This window comes from Poromitra crassiceps (genome assembly GCF_964638095.1).
Source record: "Poromitra crassiceps genome assembly, chromosome: 15".
NCBI lineage: Eukaryota > Metazoa > Chordata > Actinopteri > Beryciformes > Melamphaidae > Poromitra > Poromitra crassiceps.
The window spans coordinates 20,320,082-20,344,529 of NC_139634.1; the positions used below are offsets into that span (position 1 = coordinate 20,320,082).

At 44.8% G+C, this 24,448-nt stretch overlaps 1 protein-coding gene across 1 annotated transcript in view; it reads left to right on the plus strand.

Annotated features, from left to right (window-relative positions):
- Nucleotides 1-19,494, plus strand: part of nrg2b (neuregulin 2b) — a gene marked incomplete at both ends in the record, with an annotated part of 82,717 nt that extends 63,223 nt beyond the window's left edge. Inside the window, 7 exons of the mRNA XM_083652134.1 lie at nt 1,697-1,720; nt 7,516-7,622; nt 8,619-8,744; nt 11,657-11,784; nt 14,143-14,358; nt 17,981-18,164; nt 19,021-19,494. Coding sequence (XP_083508260.1) covers nt 1,697-1,720; nt 7,516-7,622; nt 8,619-8,744; nt 11,657-11,784; nt 14,143-14,358; nt 17,981-18,164; nt 19,021-19,494 — 1,259 coding nt within the window. The remainder of the gene's footprint in view (nt 1-1,696; nt 1,721-7,515; nt 7,623-8,618; nt 8,745-11,656; nt 11,785-14,142; nt 14,359-17,980; nt 18,165-19,020) is intronic.
- Between the last annotated feature and the right edge of the window lie 4,954 nt (nt 19,495-24,448).

Here is a 24,448-nt window from a genome sequence, read left to right on the forward strand (position 1 = left end):
TGTTGCACTCCTAAGCACTGCAGTACTGGATTACAACTAAAGCATATAAACACATATGGGGCATGTTGGTTCACTGTGCTGCGAATGCATGGGATGTGAAATATTGGATTAGTAGTAGTCAGGTCTTGTGAATTGGACAATGAATCCCGGGTCAGTCAGTCATTTCTGTAGGCTCGGTGCTACTACTCAAAGGAAAAAGTCCAAGGACAAAACGGACTACTTCTATCTCCAATGGCTGTTCACGCTCATGTCACTGACCAAGCAATCACAGGAAGATCAAATGGAGGGGTTAAAATCACCCATAGAGGGGTTAAAATCACCAACCTCTTCTTTTCTCCAGGGTTAAACAATGTTACTCCATGCCTTGTTGTCTTGTTTTGTCTTGTTTTGGACATCCCCTCACTGAATAATGTCAATGTGCTAAATTTACTTTGAGAACAGGTTCTACATCATAATATTTCATATGTAATGTTATTTAACAGGTTCTACATCATAATATTTCATATGTAATGTTATTTAACAGGTTCTACATCATAATATTTCACAAACGTAATGTTATTTAACAGGTTCTACATCATAATATTTCACATATGTAATGTTATTTAACAGGTTCTCCATCATAATATTTCACATACGTAATGTTATTTAACAGGTTCTACATCATAATATTTCACATACGCAATGTCTGGTTATTTTTTGCCCCATCATCAAGCTCTTTTCTACATGCTGAAAATTGTCTGTGTGACAGTGTGCTTTTATTTTGCATTACAAAGCTCTTTCAGTGAGCTCAAAGAATACTCTCTGCTGTTTTAAATCCATGTTGATTTGTTACTGCCTGCTTGTTTAATGGTAGAGGTATAGAGCAGTCAAAGTTGGGGTGGATGGTAAAATATACAACAACTTGACAGTGATTGACTTTTGTCTTAGTGACACCTCTCTATATGCACTGATAATGTGGTGGCTTCTTTGTAAATGAAAGGTTATAATACAGTAGCAGTACGCATCAGTGTGCTGGCTTCTTTGTAAACCATAAGGTTATAAGCAGTAGTGGGACAAAGTGCTGCAATCAATACAAATGCACACAATTAGAAATTGTCATTAGTCAAACGAGTTACAGCACCCACTCCCATTTGCTGTGCCAGCCTCATTGACTGTACTGTACATGTTTTTATGTTGGAGGGTAACTCACTGCTTTTTATCTTTTGTTTTCTTGTTGTTTTTTTGTTACTTTATTTTGTCTTGTTTCTGTTTTTGTTTGGTTTTTCTGTCCAATATTGTTTACTCCAGAAATGAGGTCTAGTAAATATAGCAGTAAGTGATGTGGCTTTTTGTCTTGCTGTCTTTGTCTGTCTGTCTGTCTCTGTCTCCGCATGCCTGTTTCCTGCCTGCTGGCTTCTCTTTCCTTCTCTCTTTGGTTCATTCTCTCCCTTCCCTTTGGATTTCTTTTGCTTTCTCTTTTTTCCTGTCATTTCTGGGGGTCACTGAGCTGAGGCTGTCTGCGTTGTCTGTCTGTTACCGGACGGTACACTGGTCAATCACCATGATGCCACTGACAGAGATTCCACTAATTATCTAATTTCCTGGTTCAGCATATAGCCTACATGGAAATAGTATAGCATATATGTTCCAAAGTGGACCCTATCTCTGACCCTATCTGTCTTTTTCCTTTTACCATGACAACTTTCTGCGTTGGCAGAGCTTCTCGGAATTGAATTTATGGGTATGGAACATTCTGATTCATTTTGCTGTGCAGTGCTTAAAGGGTTTGCCAAGATCCTCTCACAGTCACACATTATTGTGCCATATCCCTTCTAAAACATAACTGGGTCTCTCTCAACCTGTCCCTCTTCTCCTGCACACTAACCTGGTTTTAAGACACGTAACCTCCCTTCTCCGCATGCACTCCTCTTGCAATCTGAAACATCTGGAAAGCTAGACACCAGCAAAAGAGCCAAACTGATGGCTGTGGCCTAAATTGAATACAAGGTATTTGTATTCTTTTATCAGAGCCAAAGCTACATCCTTGACCCAATCAGAAGAAACATCGGTGATTAGTAGGTTAGAACTTGTCCTATGGGCTTTGGCAATATGCATATTGGCTTCGGCAGCATATCAAATATGCAAGCTGCATGTATTTTGGCAAAGTGTTAAGAAAAAATAGAGTGAAAGCCCTGACCACATAGTCTGTCCTTATTATTCTGCCCTTGATTGATTCAGAGTCAGGAGCTGGCCTGTGCTAAATCAGGAGTGCTTTTGGCTCCAGCAGCCAGCCTCCCCATTCCCCTTTGCCTATCTGCATCAGTACCTGTGACACACACACAATGCCTGGCCAAGGCTCTGCTAGGCTTGTCAATCCCTATAGAGGCCCTTTGTATAGCACCAAACCCCTCTCCCCTCTACCAACTCTATTTTAGTACATCCCCCACAGCTTCCCTCCCCTCCCCTCCAGTGGCGTGTCCAGAACATTTTGGGGGAGGGGGTAGGGGGTAAATTGGGGTACGGAATCAGGTAAGGGGGACAGTTTGAGCATCAATTGCTCTTCAGTTCGTGAGACTTGAAAACAGGAGAAATTGAGAATTTGCTTTAGAGGGGCGTCTGGGTAGTCTAGAGGTAAAAGCACCCGTCCACCAAAGCAGAGACCCGGGTTCAATTCCCGGTAGCGGTACTTACGGCTTGGTCAGACATTCCTACAGACACATTTGGCCGTGTTTGCGGATTGGAAGCCGGTGGGGTATGAGTCCTGGTCGCTGCACTAGTGCCTCCTCTGGTCAGTTGGGGCACCTGTTCGGGGGGAGGGGAACTAGGGGGAATAGTGTGATCCTCCCACGTGCTACGTCTTGTCGGTGTAACTCCTTGCTGTCAGGTGAAAAGAAGCGGCTGGCGACTTCACATGTATTGGAGGAAGCATGTGCTAGTCTACGGCTCTTCCCAGATCAGCAGAGGGGGTGGAGTAGCAACCAGGACAGTAGGGGGAATTACCTAGCCAAGTACAATTGGGGAGAAAATGGGAGGGGGGATGAAGATTTTTTTTTTTTTTTTTTTGCTTTACCTGCCTCTTATGACAGGTCACAAATTTTAATAATGTCACATAACATTCGCTTTCTCCCATATTTTCAACCATATTTCTTCCATAAGAGCTACAGTTAGATGTGTGACAGAATGTCACAACTGAGAACAGACACTGAAACTAACAAATAGCAAAAGTGTACGATAGTTAGCCTACATTAGCCTACGGGGACTTTAATTCGGCCATATACAGATGTTACTCATAAAAACTGCCCACCTTACTACTGGGTTTCCAAGGTACTGCTACAGTGGTACAACTGGGGGGCTTTGCTATTTAAATGATCCCCCTCACTGCTGTCATGCTGCCATGGCAGTGCTGCAGTACTGCCACAGCAACGCGGCCAGATTAAAAGAGTAACATCTGTAGACACTGACTATCCAAGGGTCTATGATATTCCATATTTAGTAAGGGGGGGGGGGGTGTTTCTGCAGGTTGATGCCACCCAGGCCCCCCTCCTGGACACGCCCCTGCTCCCAGTGTCTATTTGTCTCCTTCTCCTCCATTTTCCTTTTTTCCTTTTATTCGTTACCCATGTTCTGTTTGTTGCTCCCTCTGTCATTGTGTCGTTGCGCTTGTCGTGCTGACACACAGTGTTACGCCACAGCAGGCCGAGAAACCTGAATTAATCTATACACCAAGATTGCATAGTGTTCACACAGCATCACCTCAAACCTGTGACAACAACATGATCTCAATGCAGCGTCATGTAATGTGATCCAAATCTGTCTACAGATCAACTCAACATCAAGACATCACTTTGACAAAAAAGGTGCTGTAAACAGCTTGACCTTGTTGCCAATAGAGGCTTTGTAGTTGTATCACAAATCTCCCAGCAGCCTTCATAGAGGTCCACTCCATATATAACAAGCAGACTAGAAAAAGAGATGTATGAAAACGATTTTTGCGGTGAGGTAATGTAAATCAATGAAAACATTAATGATCTGATTAGGTATATTTGTTTCTAAATGTAGGTTACTGTACTGTTTTGTCTTAAAGGAACAGTTCACCCCAAATTTTTAATTGTCTACTCACCCTCATGCCGTTGGAAGTTGTGTTTCAACTGGCATCCTATAATAGGAATGTGAAGTGTCTGTGAGTCGTCAAGTCAAGTCAAGTTTATTTGTATAGCTCTAATTCACAAGCATGTCCCAGAGGGCTTCACAGAGAATATGTCTAGCTAATTCTAGCTGACACAACAATAGCGAATTACAGAATAAAGATAACACATTGAACAATTGATAGAGAAATTTAGAAAATATAGAAATATAGGATAGACCAGAGGAGAGAGCAGGAGAAGGGAGGAGAGCAGGGGGAATGTGAGAGAGTGATGGGGTGGGGAGGGAATGGGAAATGTTGAGTATAGGAGGTGGGAAAGGAGCAGGGGAAGGGGGAAAGAGGAGGGGGGAGGGAGAGCGGGGGGATGTGGGGGAGAAGAGAGCAGGGAGAGGGAGGTGGGGAGAGAATGGGAAATGTGGGGGAGGAGAGAATGGGGAAGGAGAGGTGGGGAAAGTAGCAGGGGAAGGGGGAAGAAAGAGAATGGGTGCCATGCTTTAAAATGGAATGGATGCCATGCTTTAGAAAAGTGTGTGTGTGGGGGGGGGGGTTCGGGAACTGGAGGAGGTGGGGAGGGAGAGCAGGGGGAGTATGAGAGACTATATGAAGAGAACAGGGAAAAGAGGGCTAGCTGACACAACAGTAACAAATTACAGTAGTAATAATAACACATCGAACAATCATATGATAGAGAAATATAGACACACATTTTACAAACGGACATACGGTATGTCGATTTCTTTGCAACCAAACTATGCTTAACTTAATTTGCTGCAAGCCTTTAGTAGTGAATCCCTTTGCCAAATAAACACATGTTCACATATAGAGCTTATGGGTGCCTCGCTTTAGGGTAGAATGGGTGCCATGCTTTAAAATAGTGGCGGAATAGTGGGAGGGGATAGAATGGGTGCCATGCTTTGGAGTAGAATGGGTACTATGCTTTAGAATAGTGGGGGAAGGGGGAAAGAGGAGAGAGCAGGAGAGGGGAGGAGGGAGGGAGGGAGAGCGGGGGGATGTGGGGGAGGAGAGAGCAGGGAGAGGGAGGAGGTGAGGAGAGAATGGGAAATGTGTGGGAGGAGAGAACGGAGAAGGAGAGGTGGGAGGGTGCAGGGGAGGGAGAGCAGGAGGAATGTGAGAGAGGAGAGAGCAGGAAGTGGCAGTGAGTGAGTGAGTGAGCAGAATTGTGTTCGGCCATAGCTATGCCATTTTACGTGCGATTGGGCTGAATCTTTCAGGAAGTGTAAAGAGTGGATAACCTAACGGAGCCGGATTTTTGAATTAGGTAATTAGGGCAGACTAAATCAGCAAAAATGTCCAATTAGTGGCCAAAATGCCTCACATAGGTTCAGCACCATGGACAGCTCCAGAGTGGAGAAGCACACAGGTGAGCGGAGTTTGAATCAGGCAGTGAACTCTGGAGCAGCACACAGGTGAGCGGAGTTGAAATTATAGTAATACATTTAGATTAAATTTCTCCCAGCCATGTGTGTATCTCTTTTTGCTACAACAAAATCAGCCAGTGAAGTGGACTATGGAAACCCTCTGGGGAGCGAGAAGAGAGGCTGCATGCCTACTCTGTGAGCGAGGCCTGACTAAATGGCCAGTCACACAGGGACGGGTATTCAGCTAGTGAGTGTGAGAAGATGCTAACAGGATTTCCATTTTTGGGTGAACTGTTCCTTTAAGCAAACACAGTGTCATAAAATTTTGAAACGAAGATTACATGTGGACAAATTATTGAAAGATTATATTCGTCCACCACAAAAGGATTGTGCGACAATATCACAAATTGATCAAAATGTTCACCTGTTTCGGGTTAATGGTTCAGGTTAAATTTAGGCAAGTAAAACAAATTTGTTTAAGGTTAGGTTTAAGCAACTAAAACCTAGTTAGCTAGTATGCAAATCAGATGTGTTCACAGTAAAACGGTGATTATCTGGTTAGCTTCCAGATACTATGGTTTGCTAGCTAATAAGCTGATATTTAAACTAAATCGATCAGATATATCAGTGAAGAAACGAATGGATCCCAGTCAAAATAGCATAGAAGTTAACCATGTAATTTAGATTGAATTGTGTTGACGTGGCCAAATTGTACATTTCAAAACATAGTCCGTTCAAGGCTGATGTTGGCAAGAGCTGAGGACCTCCAATATGGCTACCAGAGCGTGCTGCATCACATGGAAGCTCTCTAGATTTCTTTGAATAGAGTACTGCTGGAATGAGTCCAGAAGTAGCACTTCCGGTTCGTAGGGGGAAAAGGCAATGGGATTTTAGTATGGGGATTTTGGTTAAATGCATGAAATAAGGTAAGTTTATGAAACAGCAACGTTTGCGTTCAGCAAGATAATCTTCACAAACGAGGACCACTTTTATGACTTTTGAAGCGTAAATGTGTTTTTTTAACATGATTTTCAGAAAACGTTTCAAAAGTCATACAACTGGTTCTCATTTGTGAAGATTATCTTGCTGAACACAAACTTCACTGTTTCATAAACTTTTGTTAACCACAGACCTTATTTCATACTTTTTTCATGCATTTAACCGAAATCCCCATACAAAAATCCAATTTGCCTTTTCCCCCTACGAGCCATCATGGCAGCGATTTCTGGGTAAGCCTACAAAAATACGTCATCCCTGCAGTACTCTATAGTCACACGTGACCATCACCTACAGTACAAATAGGCTACCTGTAAATTACCGTAAGTGCAAGAATCTACCAATGAAGTAAAATATAGTCACAGTCTATTTTTTTTCAGTCCTTTAAAGATGTCTAAAGATTTTCTCTTTTTTTTCCCTCTTTGGGATGGTGAGCTTTGTGAATACCATATTCTTATCTGGCTCTCAAGCCATTGTGGTGTTAACGCTGTAAACAAACAATTGCTTTTTTTTTTATTCCATCTGTATACAGGCATGTGTTCAGATCCCCCCTTTGAGTGCCATCTCTAGCATTACATTCCCATGGCCACTGACTGTAAATACACTGATTTATATATAGACAGTAGGAAGTCTAGGATGTAGGTTTATATCAATTCTTTTTACAATAATATTCATGAGATTGTAGAATTAATCCTGTGTTGTAGTAGCACTGTGTGACTGTGGTACTGTTAAAACTGAAAGCCATGTGACATGATTTACAGACAGCATAGTGGGTAGGCTGGCAGAACATAATGGATTATAGTGAGAGAGAAAGTTGCTTCTGTAGGCTAGTTGTCATCAATGGAGTAGCGCTCACACTGTACATGTGTGTGTGTGTGTGTGTGTGTGTGTGTGTGTGTATCTTGTTGTCTGTCTGTTTTTATATGCATGGATGAACGTGTGTGCATGTGAGTGTGTGTGTGTGTGTGTGTGTGCGTGTGTGTGCGTGCGTGCGTGTGTGTGTGTTTCCACCCACAGAGGCTGAGGAGCTCTATCAGAGGCGGGTGCTGACTATCACAGGCATCTGCGTGGCACTGTTGGTGGTTGGCATCGTTTGTGTGGTGGCCTACTGCAAAACCAAGTACGTGTATCTGGAGAAAAAGACATAAATGACTCATCATCTATGGAAACTCTAACCCAGGGGGGTCCAAACTTTTTAAATGGGGGTCAGAGTAGATTTGTAGATATGGGGGGCGGCGGGGGTTGGGGCAGCTGCTTCTCGCATCATATGGGTTATTAAAAAAAATCACATACTATACAATTGTACTCTAAAGATTTTCTTTACCATCTGAAAACATTAGTTCCGCCTGCGTTGTTCCTACTTGGGGCTTTCCTACAAACTGTATGATAGTGCTGTCATCATTAGGTCAACGGGAAAAAGCGCAAAGTGACCTTGCTTGATTAACCAATACTGTGTTTAAGGCCACATATAGTCTATTTTGAGAGACAAGCCGAGGGCCACTTAAAATCAGGCTGCAATTGGCGCCAGGTCCGGACTTTGGACATGCCTGCTCTGCTCTAACCCTTCAAATTAAACTAAACCAAAAACTACAAATTGACCACTCCACAGAGTGGAAATACACCAGAACTAAGAGTTGTACATAGTACCAGTGGAGCATTATTAAAAAAGAGAATAGAAAAGAATAGACCAAACTCAAAAAGACAACCTCACAAAAGTGTTGAAAAAGTCAAAATATTCATTTAATAACTACAGAAAATAAAAAAATATGGAAATATCAGTATCCTAAAGAGTGGCAAGGGTCAGCATGAGTTTCCATTTACATTTAGGGATTTCAATGAGACTCTTAGCCAGATCAACTTACAGTGAGTGCAGCACTCGAATGTGCAAAATAACATGAAACCAATACTAAGGAGTGCAATGGTAATATTCCTCTTACCATAAAATGGTTATGTAAGGACACAGTGGCAGGGGGGAAATAGGACAAGAGCTAAGAAGAGAGATACAAGGGTTTTAGAGAGCAATTAGAGTAAGTAGGGAGAGGATATCATTCACTGTCTTCAGATTACTACTTTTGCCAGATGACTTAGCATTCCTCTGTCGTCACCCCTCCAGGAAGCAGAGGAAGAAGAAGATGCAGAGTCACCTGCACCAGAACCAGAATCAGTGTGTGGAGCAACCCAACCGCATGCTGGCCAATGGGCCCAACCACCCCGGGCCTGGTCCCGAGGAGATCCCCATGGTGGACGTGAGTCGAAACAGTAGAAACATACACCAGAGGCCTGATTGAGCAAAATCTAAGTTCAAATTAAATTTATAGACCATCAAGAATTGTTTTCTTTTTATTATGCATTTAAACACAAACACAGACAATGCAAACAATAGACAACACAATGGCCACAAAAACAAAACATCTGAATTAGATCCATGAGACATTACATAAGTGCCATAGCATGCATGTATATATATATATATATATATATATATATATATATATATATATATATATATATATATATATATATATATATATATATATATATATATAGCTTTTTTTATTCCATCTGTATACAGGCATGTGTTCAGATCCCCCCTTTGAGTGCCATCTCTAGCATTACATTCCCATGGCCACTGACTGTAAATACACTGATTTATATATAGACAGTAGGAAGTCTAGGATGTCACATCAATTATTTTTACAATAATATTCCTGAGATTGTAGAATTAATCCTGTGTTGTAGTAGCACTGTGGGACTGTGGTACTGTTAAAACTGAAAGCCATGTGACATGATGTACAGACAGCATAGTGGGTAGGCTGGCAGAACATAATGGATTGTAGTGAGAGAGAAAGTTGCTTCTGTAGGCTAGTTGTCATCAATGGAGTAGCGCCCACACTGTACATGTGTGTGTGTGTGTGTGTGTATCTTGTTGTCTGTTTTTATATGCATGCATGAACGTGTGTGCATGTGAGTGTGTGTGGTGTGTGTGAGTGTGTGTGGTGTGTGTGTGTGTGTGTGTGTGTGTGTGTGTGTGTGTGTGTGTGTGTGTGTGTGTGTGTGTGTGTGCGCGCATTCGTGTGTGTTTCCACCCACATAGTATATATATACAACAACTAAACATCATAATTAAATAAATAAAAGATTTAGAACATCAAGACATGTCGAGAATACCTTTCAACAACCTTGCATCTCATGTTGAGGAAATACCCACATCGGGTCTCTACAGGAAGAGGAAGAGATGCCTCCAGCTGCACTGGAGGCAGAAATAATGTCACTGGTTGAGCCAAAGAATCGCAGGATTTTTGGAGCACAAGTTAATGTGAATGTCAAAGAAGAAACTGCAGTCAAATCTAAATGAACTGGAAAGGCACTCATACAGTAGAGCTCAGACCAGGCCAATAGTTCAGTCTTAGCAATGAACTGCTTATTTGGCCATGTTCAGACTAGGAGGCCAAATCCGATTTGTGAACTTTAGTGACCTATTAATGACTTTATCCAGATTGGTTTTATGAGTCTGGACGCTCCAAGTCTGATTTGTGTCACTTGTCCCAAACCACATATGGAGGTAGTTTCCAATCTGCTTTCGACTGATGTGACTTGAGTGCGGACGCGCAGATCCACCAAATCTGATTTGAACGTCACTCGCAACTCGTCATCAAATGCTTCTGCGCAGGAAAACCACGTCACCAACGTACGTATTTACTGACGCCCACGTCGTTACCATCAAGTTCAAGTTCAAGTTCAAGTTTATTCATATGTCCCAGAAGGGCACTTTGGGTTGCAGCAGAGCAAAAACAAAACAGTCATAAAATCACACAAGACTCTAAGATAAAAAGATGAAAACAAAGTGCAGACACAAATAGACCGTAAAACCATAAAAACCATAAAATGGCAACCCATGCAGATAGCCTGTTTAGGTCTGGACACACAGATCCGACTTGAAAATCAGATTTGTGGCAGTGCGGACAGATTTGGGAAACCAATCAAGATAATGATGATTAATGACTTTATCAGCAAATCCGATTTGCCTGTAATGTGAACATGGCCTTTGTGAGTCTGATCCGGATCCGCTCCAAAAATTTATGAGTTCTTCCTTGGCCCATGCCACACCCTTCCATGAGGTTTTATGGAAATCGGTAGTACCTTTTCCGTAATCCTGCTGACAAACAAACGGCACCAAAAACATTACCTCCTTCGTGGAGGTAAAAGACAAAAGAAAAGAAAAAAAATAAAGAAATCATTCATTCATGCATGCATGACATTCATGATCTTGGAAGGTCAGCAGGGTAGCTAACCAGTTTTCCTAGATAGCTGTAGGCTAGTGACTAATTTGGACTAGCATACCTTGATAACTTAGTATGGTTAAATTGCATTTTTAAGCATTACAGCTACTTCTATAAGTGACATGTGTGTCTGTTATGGTCGAGAAAAGGCGGTGAAACATACGCACACACACACGCGCGCACACACACACACACACACACACACACACACACACACACACACACACACACACACACACACACAGGGGGTGTGGGGGCTTGGATAGGACTACCAACCTGTGCCAACCTACCTGCACCACTTACATGGCTGTGATTTGTTTTCATATAGTATGTGCTAATATTAGCTAGCTCCTCTATTACACTTGTCTTTGTCACTGGACTTTAGTCACTTAGCCAGAAAAGCTGTGGCTTCTTTGTCTCTGCCCATTGACGTTTAACTCAAACAATGAGATGATTTCTGCCTACAGAGCAGCTCTGCATCCAAAAACTGTTTGTATAAGTAAAACTCCAATCCAGTCACCTCAGTAGGAGCATAGGAAGGAGCTGAGCTGACAGATGCTAAATGCTAAAGAGAGGGCAGAAAAACACCTAGCATCCTCCTGGAGACATGATGGCCATGACTCAGCATAATAGCAACAGTGAGGAGGGAGAAGCGCTGAGGAGGGAGAGCAGATTTGTCTTGGAGAAGAATACTCTCATGGTTATAACAGATCTATTACACAAGTTGTACTAAAGTATAGCACCTGCATGTTCACACACTGGTCAAAATGGTTCTGTTCAATTTATTGTGTTACATTTGCATTAAGTACAATGTTATTTCAATTGACTTTGCTGTATGCATATGTGTGTGCGTGTGCGTGTGTGTGTGCGTGTTGCAGTACATCTCCAAGAGCGTCCCTACAACGGAGTGTGTGATCAGCCACGGAGCGGAGGGTGCAGGCAACTACGCAGGCAGCCGAATGTCCACCCGCTCCCACCATTCCTCCACTGCCTCACATGCTTCTAGGTACACCTACCTCACACACACGTAGGCGGGTGCTAGAATGGATTGACTGGAAGGACATGAGAGTGATGATTGGTTTGGTTTAGGGTTACTGGTTTTGGCATAAGGACTGGTTAAGGTTAGGGTCAGAGGCTGGGTTGGGTCCATTCCCCGACAATCCCCGTCCCTCCGGCCGATCCATTCTAGCATCAACCACACACATGCATATAAGTGGTAAATTTTAAATGCGTATAAGCACATGCACATATGCAAATAAGGGGAGATAAACGCATGGGCACCCATTCTCTATTTGTCTGACTTATTTACTGTTTGCCTTATTTGCTTTATTTACATACATGTTTAAAATACATACTACAGCATGCGCTGGGACGCGTCATCAGTGATGTTAACTGGGGTTCGTAAGGTGTTTCGGGTCTGTCGAACATCATACACCCTCGCCCAGTAGACCCAGCCAAGGCCGATTAAGACCCCGACCCGCGTCCCAGAAGCAGCCGCTCACGGATCAGTCTTCCTTAGTCTCTTAAAACAGACTGTCTCATCTACATCCGGCGAATGCAGCTATATACAGTCTGTACGTTACACCCCCAGAACATGCACAAGGAAGTTGGGAAAAAAACCTTCAGACTGGAAGGAAGTTCTACGGAATCCGACCAATCACGACACGCGAATGCGGCATATTGGATTCTGATTGGACTAATGAGCGGAAGACCCGCCTTTCTGCCGGCATATTGGATTCTGATTGGACTAATGAGCGGAAGACCCGCCTTTCTGCTTCCCATTCCGGTTGGTGCATGATTCTCCCCCACGAAGTACAGACGGTATGGCGGAAGCATTTGAAAATTGCGGAAGCCAACTCGTCTGTTCTAAGAGACTAAGTCTTCCTACTCTGTCTGCAACGTTGCCCGCGGAAGGGTTGATCACGCCCAATCCGCTGCAATAGAGTTAGTGCTACACTGCAGTATTGAAAGACCCTTCGGTGCATGGAGGGTCTAAGGCCCTGTGGATGACTCCAGGCCGGGCTCCTCCTTCGTCTCACCAGACCCTCCCGGGGAAAAGGCAATCCTACCATGGGCAGCCTCATTCTAGCCTGAAGGACCCCAGGCTGCGCCGATCTTTGCACAGATTTTCAGGAGGCTAATCCGTAGCGTTTGTGGATTTCTCCCCCCTTACGAGAGAGCCAGGCTGGGGTGCTAAACCCATCCCGTACCGGATGCCATCAACTGTCTCTCCAGCTTGTCACCAAACTATACTTGGTTGTCACCTAGTCTATTCCTAGTGTCACTGGCCAGGGGAGCCAGGCTTCTATGTTTAAAATACATACTACAGCATGCGCTGGGACGGATGCCGTCTCATGAGTATTACTGTTATGACTATGTACCTACAGAGCAACTCACAGCACACTTGAGTCAGGGCCATTACCCCCTGCACTGGTAATGGAACGATATCGGAACTTCCGATTGTATTTACACTTCTTGTTAGTCTCTCGAGTCAGACGGTCTCTTCTGCATAAGGTGAATAAGGACCACTACAAACTGTAGGCCGGTCAAAACCACACAGTATGAAGATGCACAGCACTCTATAAGGACCACTACAAACTGTAGGCCAGTCGAAAACCAACTTTCACCAATAGGAGGAGGCAGAGGGCCCCTCTAGTCACTAATGTTGCCTCCTAGGGCTCTTGGCAGGGTGATGAGCATTACATTTAGATACTGTAAACATTTCATAAATGATATAGACTAAGACAAAAACACTTTAACAAGACAACACTCAACATGAAAGTATCTGAAGAGTTTAAAACTTAACTCGCCCCGGGCAGACGGCATAAGACGTGACGGTCAGGCAATCTGCTCGTAGTGGCGTTAGGTGGCGTGCGGAGGCAAGGGATATCTTTATCTAAAGGAGACGTCTGGCCTCCCCTCCCTAACCAGGGGACACTATAGCCTATCTAGCTGTCTTCACTGCCGGGAACACTATATCAGTTGCGAATAGTACCCTCCCCCCTTCCCCTGCTAGCCGGGTGCTTCTCGCTCATACTGAGCATTATCGCCCGGGGACCCACGACGCATTTCCAATCAAACCGCCGTGCCACTCTCGCGTCTAGGTATTAAAACCAACCCTTACCTGAGGCAGAAACTTGAAGTGAAGACGCTATCCGACACCTAACATCCTCTTCTTCTAAATAAATATAGTTGCCGCTTCCAAATCGTTGCATAAAATACACGTTTCTGTCTTTGAAAAACCAAAAATCATTAATCTGGAGCAACCCGGACATACGACTCACTGTTTACTCACTAATGCCCCCCACTCTTCCGGTTGCTCAATGCTGCTGTAACCTCTATCTCCCGACACACATGCCTACAGACACGAGGAGCAGACGTGGAGCATGGACCGGACGGAGAGCATGAACTCAGACTGCCAGTCGGGGGCGCTGTCCAGCTCGGTGGGAACCAGTAAGTGCAGCAGTCCGGCGTGCATGGCGAGGAGGGCCACCCACTGGGGCTGTGCAGAGGTGTCCGGGCCGGGGATGCAGTACGGAGAGTCCTATGACTCGCTGAGGGACTCGCCACACAGCGACAGGTAGGAAAGGTGGTAATGTGTGTAGGTGTGTGTGTGTGTTAGGGGTGTCACGGTACATGTATTCGTCCCGTGAGTTCACGGTACGGGAATCACGGTACGTGTACGAATATGTCAAATCCAGAAGCACTTAAACGCTGTTTGAACGCCATTGAATTGAATTGAATTAAACGCCACAGCGTTAAACTTACATCGCGTGGGATAACAAGCAAGATGCGGTGAGGAAGAGGGGATGACTCCTTGTCATGTTCCAATAATCCATTAGATCAGTGGTTCCCAACCTACGGTACGCGTACCGTAGGTGGTACTTGCGCCCCCTGCTGGTGGTACTTGGAAGGCTCTGTGAAAATTAAAAAAAAAAAAAAAAAAAAAAAATAGTTTTTGTGCAAAATCCATGGTGGTCATTAGTAGTAGTTTTCAAACATGTGAAAGTGAAATAATAATAATAATTATTAATATTATTGGCAGTGTTTCTCAAGGTAGGTGGTACTTGCGCCCCCCCCTGCTGGTGGTACTTGATCCCTGGAATCCCAATGTTTAAATTATGAAATAAACCCAACTTTAAAATCAATTGTAAAACATGTTTATCTATCAAAATAATACTACGAATGAAAATAAACTTGTGATCATTGAAATTGAGGTTTATTTTGTTGTCTTGAGATTTAGAAACAAATATTTGTTTCTGACGGACACTATACCTGTTGCGCAGCACAATTACCTGCCCGCCCCGCATGGTTACACAAGTGGTGAACAAAGACGAGGAGGGATGCTAAAGTGGATCAAAACGGGAGGGAATCGTAAAAGAGCTGTAGTAGAGGAGAGCAGCAACGATGAAGCACAAGGAGGTGAAGACAGCAGTCAACCCAGCACAAGTGCAGCTGCTGCAGGTTGCACATAGGCTGCAGGTTGGAATAAATTTGCCTCCTGCGTGAACTGTGCATAGCTGAATAGACTGTATTTTAACGTCGGTCATATGGTGGTACTTGGAGAGCCAACTACTTTCTCAGGTGGTACTTGGTGTAAAAAGGTTGGGAACCACTGCATTAGATGACCGAACTTAATCATTATGGTAAACAAAAGGCTAGTAGGCTAACAGGCTAGCTAACAGGCTAGTAACAGGCTTGCTGTCAATCTTAACGTCGTTCTTCTTCTGCCGTTTTATTCTTCTTCTACTGAACATGTAGGTATTTTGACGTTGACTAAAGAAATACTGCCGCCTAGTGGCCGCTTTTAGATAGGATTCCAAATTAGTGCTTAAATGAAACACATCAATAGCAAATGCTACATAAAACAAATACAACAGGGGGAGGGGTTGGTGGGAGTATTAGGCTATTCCACACATGCGCTCTGTTTACAAACTTGTGTACAATAAAGATTTAAAGTGGGGGGAAATGCCTTTGCCCTGTCAAACAGCTGGAATACAGACATCCGAGAGGGAGGCGGACCCCACACTTTGGAAATCACTGCTCTAGAGTAAAACATTTATTCATTCCCACTTATTAGACACTATTTCTGATGATAAAATTAGCGTAAAAAGCAGAATTCAGAAAAATTCAAAGGGAAAAAAACAGAATTTTGGATGTGTTGCTTTGTTCCCCGTTTTCGTACCGTACCATATTCGTACCGAACCGTGACCCCAAAACCGAGGTACGTACCATACCGTGACTTTTGTGTACCGTGACACCCCTAGTGTGTGTATGTGTGTGTCTGTGTGTGTGTGTGTGTGTGTGTGTGTGTGTGTGTGTGTGTGTGTGTGTGTGTGTGTGTGTGTGTGTGTGTGTGTGTGTGTGTGTGTGTAACTGTCGCTTGAAGGACTTCATTATCGAGACATTTAGAAGAGCATCCCATCTAGCTGCAATTTATTGATATTATCATGATATGAGACTAGATATCATTTTGGATATCATCATATGGTGGCATAAGTGTTATCTTTTCCTGACTTTAAAAGCTGCATTACAGTAAAGTGAATTTTCTGAACTTACCAGACTGTTCTAGCTTTCCCCACTTACTCATTATATCCACATTACTAATGATTATTTATCAAAAGTGTAAATATTTTGTGAAGCACCAATAATTATCCCTATAATATTGTTGCAATATCGATATATGATCAATAGGTATTTGTTCAAAAATATTGTGACATTTGATTTTGCCCAGCCCTAGCAGTTTTATATTTTAAAACAGGGAAGGAAACCCAGTCTTTGCTTATTTTTTCTTTCTTTTTTTATCACAGTCTTGTTTTAATAAAAGCGCTTGTGACAAATCACATATGGCTTTGAATAAAGCTTTACCCCATTTTGTAGAAAATACCAATGTATTGTGTATCACCATTCAGCCTAAAAATATCGAGATATCATTAAGTTTTGGTCCATATCGCCCATCCCCATAAATGGAAACCCCATAAATTTGCCTTGTTTATGCAACTGAAATTCTGGTGTTTTATGGTCACAGCCACAGGCAGGAAAACTTCTCCACCTCTTCTCCGGTCCAGAAAGTGCCAAATTAAAACTTAAGAACCAAATACAATGTGTCTCCTAAACAGCAGCAAGCAGGGCTTTGTCCAGACTCACCAACGTTAGGTCTTTTTCCACCTCTCGTCACTTTGTATCCTTTGGTATGAAGGGATCCTCCCAGACCTGCCAGATTGGTAAACAGAGCGTCCCGTGTGCAGTTTACTCACGTCATGGTACTGTACATGATTTCTCGTTCGATTCTCAAATGGCTTGCTGCCATGTAGAGCAAATAGTAGTGCAAATATTGTTTTAATTTTGTTAGACTAAATTCTCTATTACAAAGATGGCCAACTAAGCTCTAGCTTCTGTGCACTCTCGCACCCCATTTGTATATATACGAGGCTTAGGCGGAATTCATATGCTGTGTATACGTGTTACTGCTACTCTTGGCTCAGTGGTTAGCACTGTTTCCTCACAGCAAGAAGGTTGTGGGTTTGAATCTCAACCCCGGTCCTTTCTGTGTGGAGTTTGCAATGTTCTCCCCGTGTTTACATGGGTTTCCTCCCACAGTGTAAAGATATCCTGTGTTACAATTGGACGGACAAACCCCGTCTTTAATAGTCACAGACACACATCAATGCAGAGGTCCAGTGAAATGTGTGTTCCGTGTTTACTGTTGAACCCATTCTGTCTCGCCCTCCTCCATGATCAGGCCAGGAGTGGTGGGCAGCTGCAGTGGAGCGCCCGGGGACCAACTTCTTCCAACCGCTGCTGGTCAGACGACGATCTACTGCATGTTTTTAGTGACAGGTTATATATGGAGGAAACCCCAGGGGAGCACAGGGGACCTTTCTCACAAGATAGCACACCTGGGGCACCAGCCACCGAAGGCATGGGGAGGCATACCCCTATGGTCAACAGTGTCCCAGGCAGGAATCAAACCCAGGACCTTGCTGTGAGGCGAGAGCGCTACCACTGCGACACCATGCCCCCATTGTGTAGTATCGTAATGTAATCTAGTAAAATATCTATGATGTATGTAACCTCTGTTGTGTGTAGATATATGGTGTAGTATATGACTGTGATAATGCTATGTGAAGCCCTTTGAGCCATGCTTGTGTGATCAGGGGCTATAAACATAACGTAACTGAACTGAACTTGTGTCCGTCCAGGTATGTGTCGGCGCTGACCACGCCAGCACGCCTGTCTCCAGTGGAGTTCCACTACCCTCCGCTGCCGCCCCAGGTGCCCACCTTCCAGATCACCTCGCCCAACACAGGCCACGCCCTCTCCCTGCCCCCCGCCGCCGCCGCCTACCACAGAGAGGACGACCAGCCGCTGCTACGATGTCCTGATGTAAGGAGATGGCACACTGCTGAAGTGTCCTTGAGCAAGACACTGAATCCATACCAGCTCCAGGGCTGCTGCTCTGTAGCTGAACCTGACCTCTGACCTCCCTGTGGAGAGAGAGCCAGAGAAAAGAGGATTTCCCTAATATCACATTATTATATCAAAAGGTCAGACAGTGAATCTCAGGATGAACAAAACGGCTTTATTCCAATGGATCACAGTGTAAACAACACCAGTAATATTGCAACAGGAGGCACCATAACAGGGACGTGTAGACGATAGTTTCTCAATAGTTTCTCTGTGTAACCTATATTGTGTAGTCCCCCACAGCTGGGCATCCAACTCAGAACCTCTGGCATGCAAGGCGGCTAAAACCCGAGCTCTCATGTCTGTCGCTAGAGTGTCTCTTGAGGCGTCAGGGAGTGAGGTTTACTAACTGCACAGCACAGCACCACCCGCTGGCTACCTAGATCTAACGAATCACATGTTATTAATTGTTGACATAATGCTATAAGACCATGACATAAGGATAAAACAGACAGTATACATACAGCACATACACAGTGTAGACAGACAGTACCCACAGATAGAACTATGGTGTGTATGACTGATTTAATGAGACACAAATAAGACAGAAGTGCTAAGTATTTACTACAACTTCAACTACTGTTGAAGCACGGAGCTGCCATCTTGGATTATGAGGTCGGGGCTGGTGAGGGTCCCCCGGCATCAGGGTAGGGAATCTGAGGTCAGGTGACGTCACAGGGGGCAGGTGTTGCTGACCTTTGAACTGTGAGATTCCTAGTTCCCAGTACAAATGGAACGGGGCATAACACTGTCCCATATGTGTGTGTCCCTGCAGGACGGATGTTTATACAGGCAGCCCCGTCGTCCGCGGCGACCCTACCTGACGGAGAGCACCGGCAGCCTACCGTCCAGCCCCTACCGTCTCCCCGACGACGAGGCCTACGAGACCACGCAGGAGTACACCACCTCGCGTGAGCCCATCCGGAGCCGACGCCGCAACCCGCGCCGCAACCGCCTCAATGGACACGTTTCCCAGCGCGCCACGGGGCTACGGGACTACAGCTCCCAGAGCTTCAGCCAGTCGGAGGAAGAGGAGGAGGAGGAAGAGGACAGCCACGGGGAGAGCACGCCCTTCCTCAGTATGCAGAACATGATAGTGGACCCGCCCGTAACCGTTTCGGGTTTCCGCTCGTCGTCCGGCGCCGACACACGGACTCACCGTGGGCTGAGTCGGCCGGGGACGCGCAGCAACGGGCACGGCCGCGCCTCCCAGGCACATCGCTCCAAGGCCAACAAAGCGCCCCTTTAAGACTTAACCCCCCCCCCCCCCCCCAACTCCCACCCATACACTCCTTCCACTCTGCCCCCCCCCTCACACACACCCTTTCCCCCTACACACAACCAGTGGACTAGAGACCTGCACCTAGGAGAAATATTTTTATTTTGTATAACAGACAGATATTCTAAACAAATGAAATATTTATTTTCATTTCAGCAAAAATTGTCTACTAGCTAACAGCAAAGACTTTTTTTATAATGGGGGGAAATATTTATATGTAAAGTTTTTTGATTTACAGCATTATGAGAGATGAAAAAACAAGAGAATTACGTGCCAATTTTTTCACGAGTTAGATAAATAGAATAATATTGTGGTGCCTTTTGCTGTATGCTGAAGTTGGAGGTCCCATTGAGTTTTTGTAGCCTTTCTTATAAAGACTCCTCGTTTTTATAGAGACCAACCCTCTTCCTTCCTTTTACTTTTTTTGTTTTCTTTCTCTGATTTGGGATCTTCCTGTTTTTGAACTGTGATCTGATTATGTCATCATGCAATATTGATTCCTCCTGTGTAAAAGGTGTCTGTTTACATGAGTATGATCCACGCGACGCGCTCGTTTCACAGGGACATTGATCACTGACGCAACCGGATGTGTAGTTTTCTTGGTCCCGCGCGCTATGTGCGCCGGGCTGATTTTAGGACGAATCTTTCCAGTTGAACACACACCTACGTCTTTTGTCCGCTGCCTGTCCATCATTTGTTGTTGTCTCAGTGTGTTAGGGAGCTGCTTAAGGAAAGTGCTTAGAGATTCCTGCATAGGTGTTCAGAGTGCTGCTATGGCGTTGCTGGTGGTTGCGTTGTGTGTTTATGGAAGGCCGAAAGAGCAACACGGCAAAGACTACTGTAACGTGTTAACACGGTAAAAACTAACGCGTTAACACAGCAAAGATTTGACAACAGGTAGAGTTTGGTTGTGTTTACACGTTTCTAAGACGATAATTGCTCTTTGGGCCTTCCGTTATGTTTGCTGTTTGTATGTGTGCGTGCGTGTATGCCTATATGCAGTCTGTGCACCTCATGAAGTCTCAGTGGTTGTTCGCCGGGCATCTCCGTTCACCTTCGAGGGTGTGGCCTCTGTTTGACAGACACACTCCTCCCACCGATTCTCACGCTGCCAGAAGCTCCATTGCACTGTAAGAACCTCCCTCCGCGAGTTGTCATTGGCCAGGGAGCTGCCGATCCAAACCGACCTAACCAATCCAGTTGTTATCCAGCCTGTCTCTGGCCTCCCGTGGACTGGCCAGCACCGCCCGTTTCCTATGCCAGCAGCTTAGAGCCGCACTGTGTCTCAGGACTTCCCCATCGCATCACAGCCAAAAGACTCACGCAAGAGAGAGCGAGAGAGCACGCCATCTCAGTCACAGTTCAGTCCGCAGGCCAGATCCAACATCTCCTCACACTCCTTCCTGTCTGTCACGTCCCTCAATTATTGCATTCACCTGTGACCACGATGAAGGGGAGCATGGGTATAAAAAAACCTCTTGAAATCAGAAGAGAGGTTTATTTATTTTAGTTTTAACTCCAAAAGGTTGTGTGTGTTTTGTGAGTGGGCGAGTGTGTGGTTGTGCGGGTCTTACGACTGCTGCTGCTGACGACGATAAAAATGTGACGTCGTATTTCAAATCAATGTGGGCTTGCTGTTGCACGGAGGGCCACGTCTGTTGGCTCCAATGGCACGGAGGGCCACGTCTGTTGGCTCCAATGGCACGGAGGGCCACGTCTGTTGGCTCCGACGGGAAGAGACGCTTGCGGGGTCGCCGCGTGATGGCGCAGGTTCACACCGCTAGAGAGTGAGTTTGAGTCCGACTGTGATTCTGTTTTGTTTTTATTTAGCTCACAGCCAAAAGATGGTATATGATAATACTGATTACTGCATCCTTTTTTGCATTCCTATACCTTTATTGATTGAACATACTTTGCTTGGTCATATTGACTGAATGATCTGTTATGTGTCTGTCTCTGTCTACCCTCCCCGACCCCCAACCCCGTCCCCTCCACCCCCCTGTCTTTCTCTCACCCCCTCCCCGAAGCAACTAGCGTGGGATGAATTTAGCCCCCCCCCCCCCCCCCCCACCCACCCACCCCCATCTCCAGACTAGTATTTGATACTGTAACAGTAACAGTAGACTGATCATGTAAACAATGAAATGGCAACATTACAAAACTTGTCAAACCACAATTGGATGAGAGGGCTCTTCCTTCACTTCAGAGCTATACATTGGGTTTAGATAGGAAAACAAAAAGAAAAAAATGTGTTCCTTCAGGAAAACACAACAATAACTGTCCCTATAAGAGTCCATTTTCAATGAGTAGAGTTTTATTTTGTTGTTTTTTGTGTGTGGAGAAAATCACACAGGAGATGCATGGATCACAGATATTTTAGAAAGTATCTTAAAAATGATGACGACCCCTTCTTGACAGATTCAGGGGAATCTCATAATCATACCAGAATGATATAGAAATATGATTTCTTTTGTTATTTTTCATGGCCCAAAGTTCCGGCTAATTTTGTCTTAGTATCACTGTAATCAATCTGGGATTTGCAATGTGGAAATACTTCAAGTGAGGGTAGTGTGCTTCTAGAGCTAGTTGAATTGTAACACCCCCCCCCCCCCCCTCTCTCTCTCTCTCCTACCCCTGCACTCCCCCCGCCCCTTACATACAAACACACACACTCACATACATTTCACACATAGATACTAACATGCACATCGTGTGTACACACACACACACACACACACACACAAATACCCCTTTCAGACCGAGGTCCAACCAGGGATATTCCTAGATTGATTTTGTGTTTGAAAGGGTTAACTCGTGTTGCCTGACAGCTTGGGGATCCACCACAGACAGAGGTCATACAAGGGTTAGTCTCTCCCCAAACTCAAATATGGCGTTGAAGCGCTGTTGAAGCGCTCTGCATACTACATAAATGAGTCTGTGCCACTTCACAGCCACAGCTGCTGTTTTGAGGGCGGGTCTAGGGGTTTGAAATTGAATGAGTGACAGGTCATAGCACCAATGAGAGAGTGGTTAGATGGGCGGTCTCAGGGTGAGAGGGCCCCGTGATTGCTAAAGTCGTTACTGATTGGTGAGTGGTGAATCCACCACTCACCAATCACTGGCCAGGGTCCATCATCTGTTTGGTGAGAGGAGTGTCCCAGACCCAGAGAGAGATCTGCAGCATCCAGTAACGTAGTGTATCAGACCCAGTGAGAGATCTGCAGCATGCAGTAACGTAGTGTATCAGACCCAGTGAGAGATCTGCAGCATGCAGTAACGTAGTGTATCAGACCCAGTGAGAGATCTGCAGCATGCAGTAACATAGTGTATCAGAGGCAGAGAGAGATCTGCAGCATTCAGTAACGTAGTGTATCAGACCCAGAGAGAAATCTGCAGCATTCAGTAACGTAGTGTATCAGACCCAGTGAGAGATCTGCAACATGCAGTAACGTAGTGTATTAGACCCAGAGAGAGATCTGCAGCATGCAGTAATGTACTGTATCAGTGTAAGAACTCTCATGGGTCTGGTGTTGAGACTATACAAGGGTTGCTTTCAGTGTGAATGGCACCACCCGGGTTGCTAACAATCAGGGCGGGTGTCAGGATAAACTAAACTCATTGTTACGGATGGGGGCATGGATAGCCCACGTAAATGTCTGTAAAACTGACCAATAAGATTACTTCCTTTCTTGTTATAGTAGTTGGCGGGGTTATCTCTTGGGTACTATGGCTCCAGCGCACTGAGGTTAGCCGCGTTTCAATAAGCCTCCAATTGTGTTATGGAGGCACTGTCCGGTTGGAAGTGAAGTGGACCACTGCTACATGTCAACTAGCGCCTTTGTCACTTGTCACACCAGCGCACCGCACATACAGTTGACACACCAAGTCAAGTCAAGTCAAGTTTATTTGTATAGCACATTTCATACACAGAGGCAATTCAAAGTGCTTCACATAAAATGGTTGACAGGAAAAGAAAAGAAAAGAAGAGAGTAAGATGGACATTTAAAAGCATCACAGCAAAACCTTAAAAAAAGAGTATAAAAAGTGCATTAGAATAAACGAAAAGAAGAAATAAAATGGACATTTAACAAAACTTAAAAAAAGAGTATAAAACGTGCAATAAGCAACAGGCGCAGCAGTTGCAGAAAGAGGACTCATTGGGTTTGCATAGTAGCTGTCAGCAGTTAAAAGCGACGGTAAACATAAAAGTCTTTAGTCTATTTTTAAAAGTAAGTAAGGTTGGGGCAGATCTGAGGTCTTCAGGCAATTTGTTCCAGCTAGCAGAAGCATAGTGGGTAAATGCAGCCTTCCCGTGATTTGATTTGATCCTAGGGACAGTTAATAAGCTGGACCCTGTTGACCTAAGAGTTCTAGACGGTTTGTATCGTGGGAGCAATTCAGCTATGTATTTTGGGCCTAGGCCATTAAGTGATTTATAGACTAATAACAGTATTTTAAAATCTATTCTCTGACACACTGGCAACCAGTGTAAGGACTTAAGAACTGGAGTGATATGATCAGCTTTCTTAGTCTTCGTTAGAAGACTAAGAACCAACCCCAAACAAACAGTCAATGCTGCAGCTGCAGTACTGCAAACCACCACAAAGCAATGGCTAGTCTGCGCTTTGGGTCAATGGCTTCACGGTAGTTTGTTGTTTGACATGGCGTCCACCCGCTGTGCCGACCACCCGCAGTGCCGACAGGCTCAGCCCGCAATGCCAACGTTAGGTTTAGGCGTGGGGGGTGGGGTGGGAGAGGTTAGGTTTAGTGTTAGGGTCTGGGGGAGGTTAGGTTTAGGCGTGGGGGGTGGGAGAGGTTAGGTTGAGGGTTAGGGTCTGCGGGAGGTTAGGTTTAGGCATGGGGGGTGGGAGAGGTTAGGTTTAGGCGTGGGGGCTGGGAGAGGCAGGCGGTCCCCCGACACGCT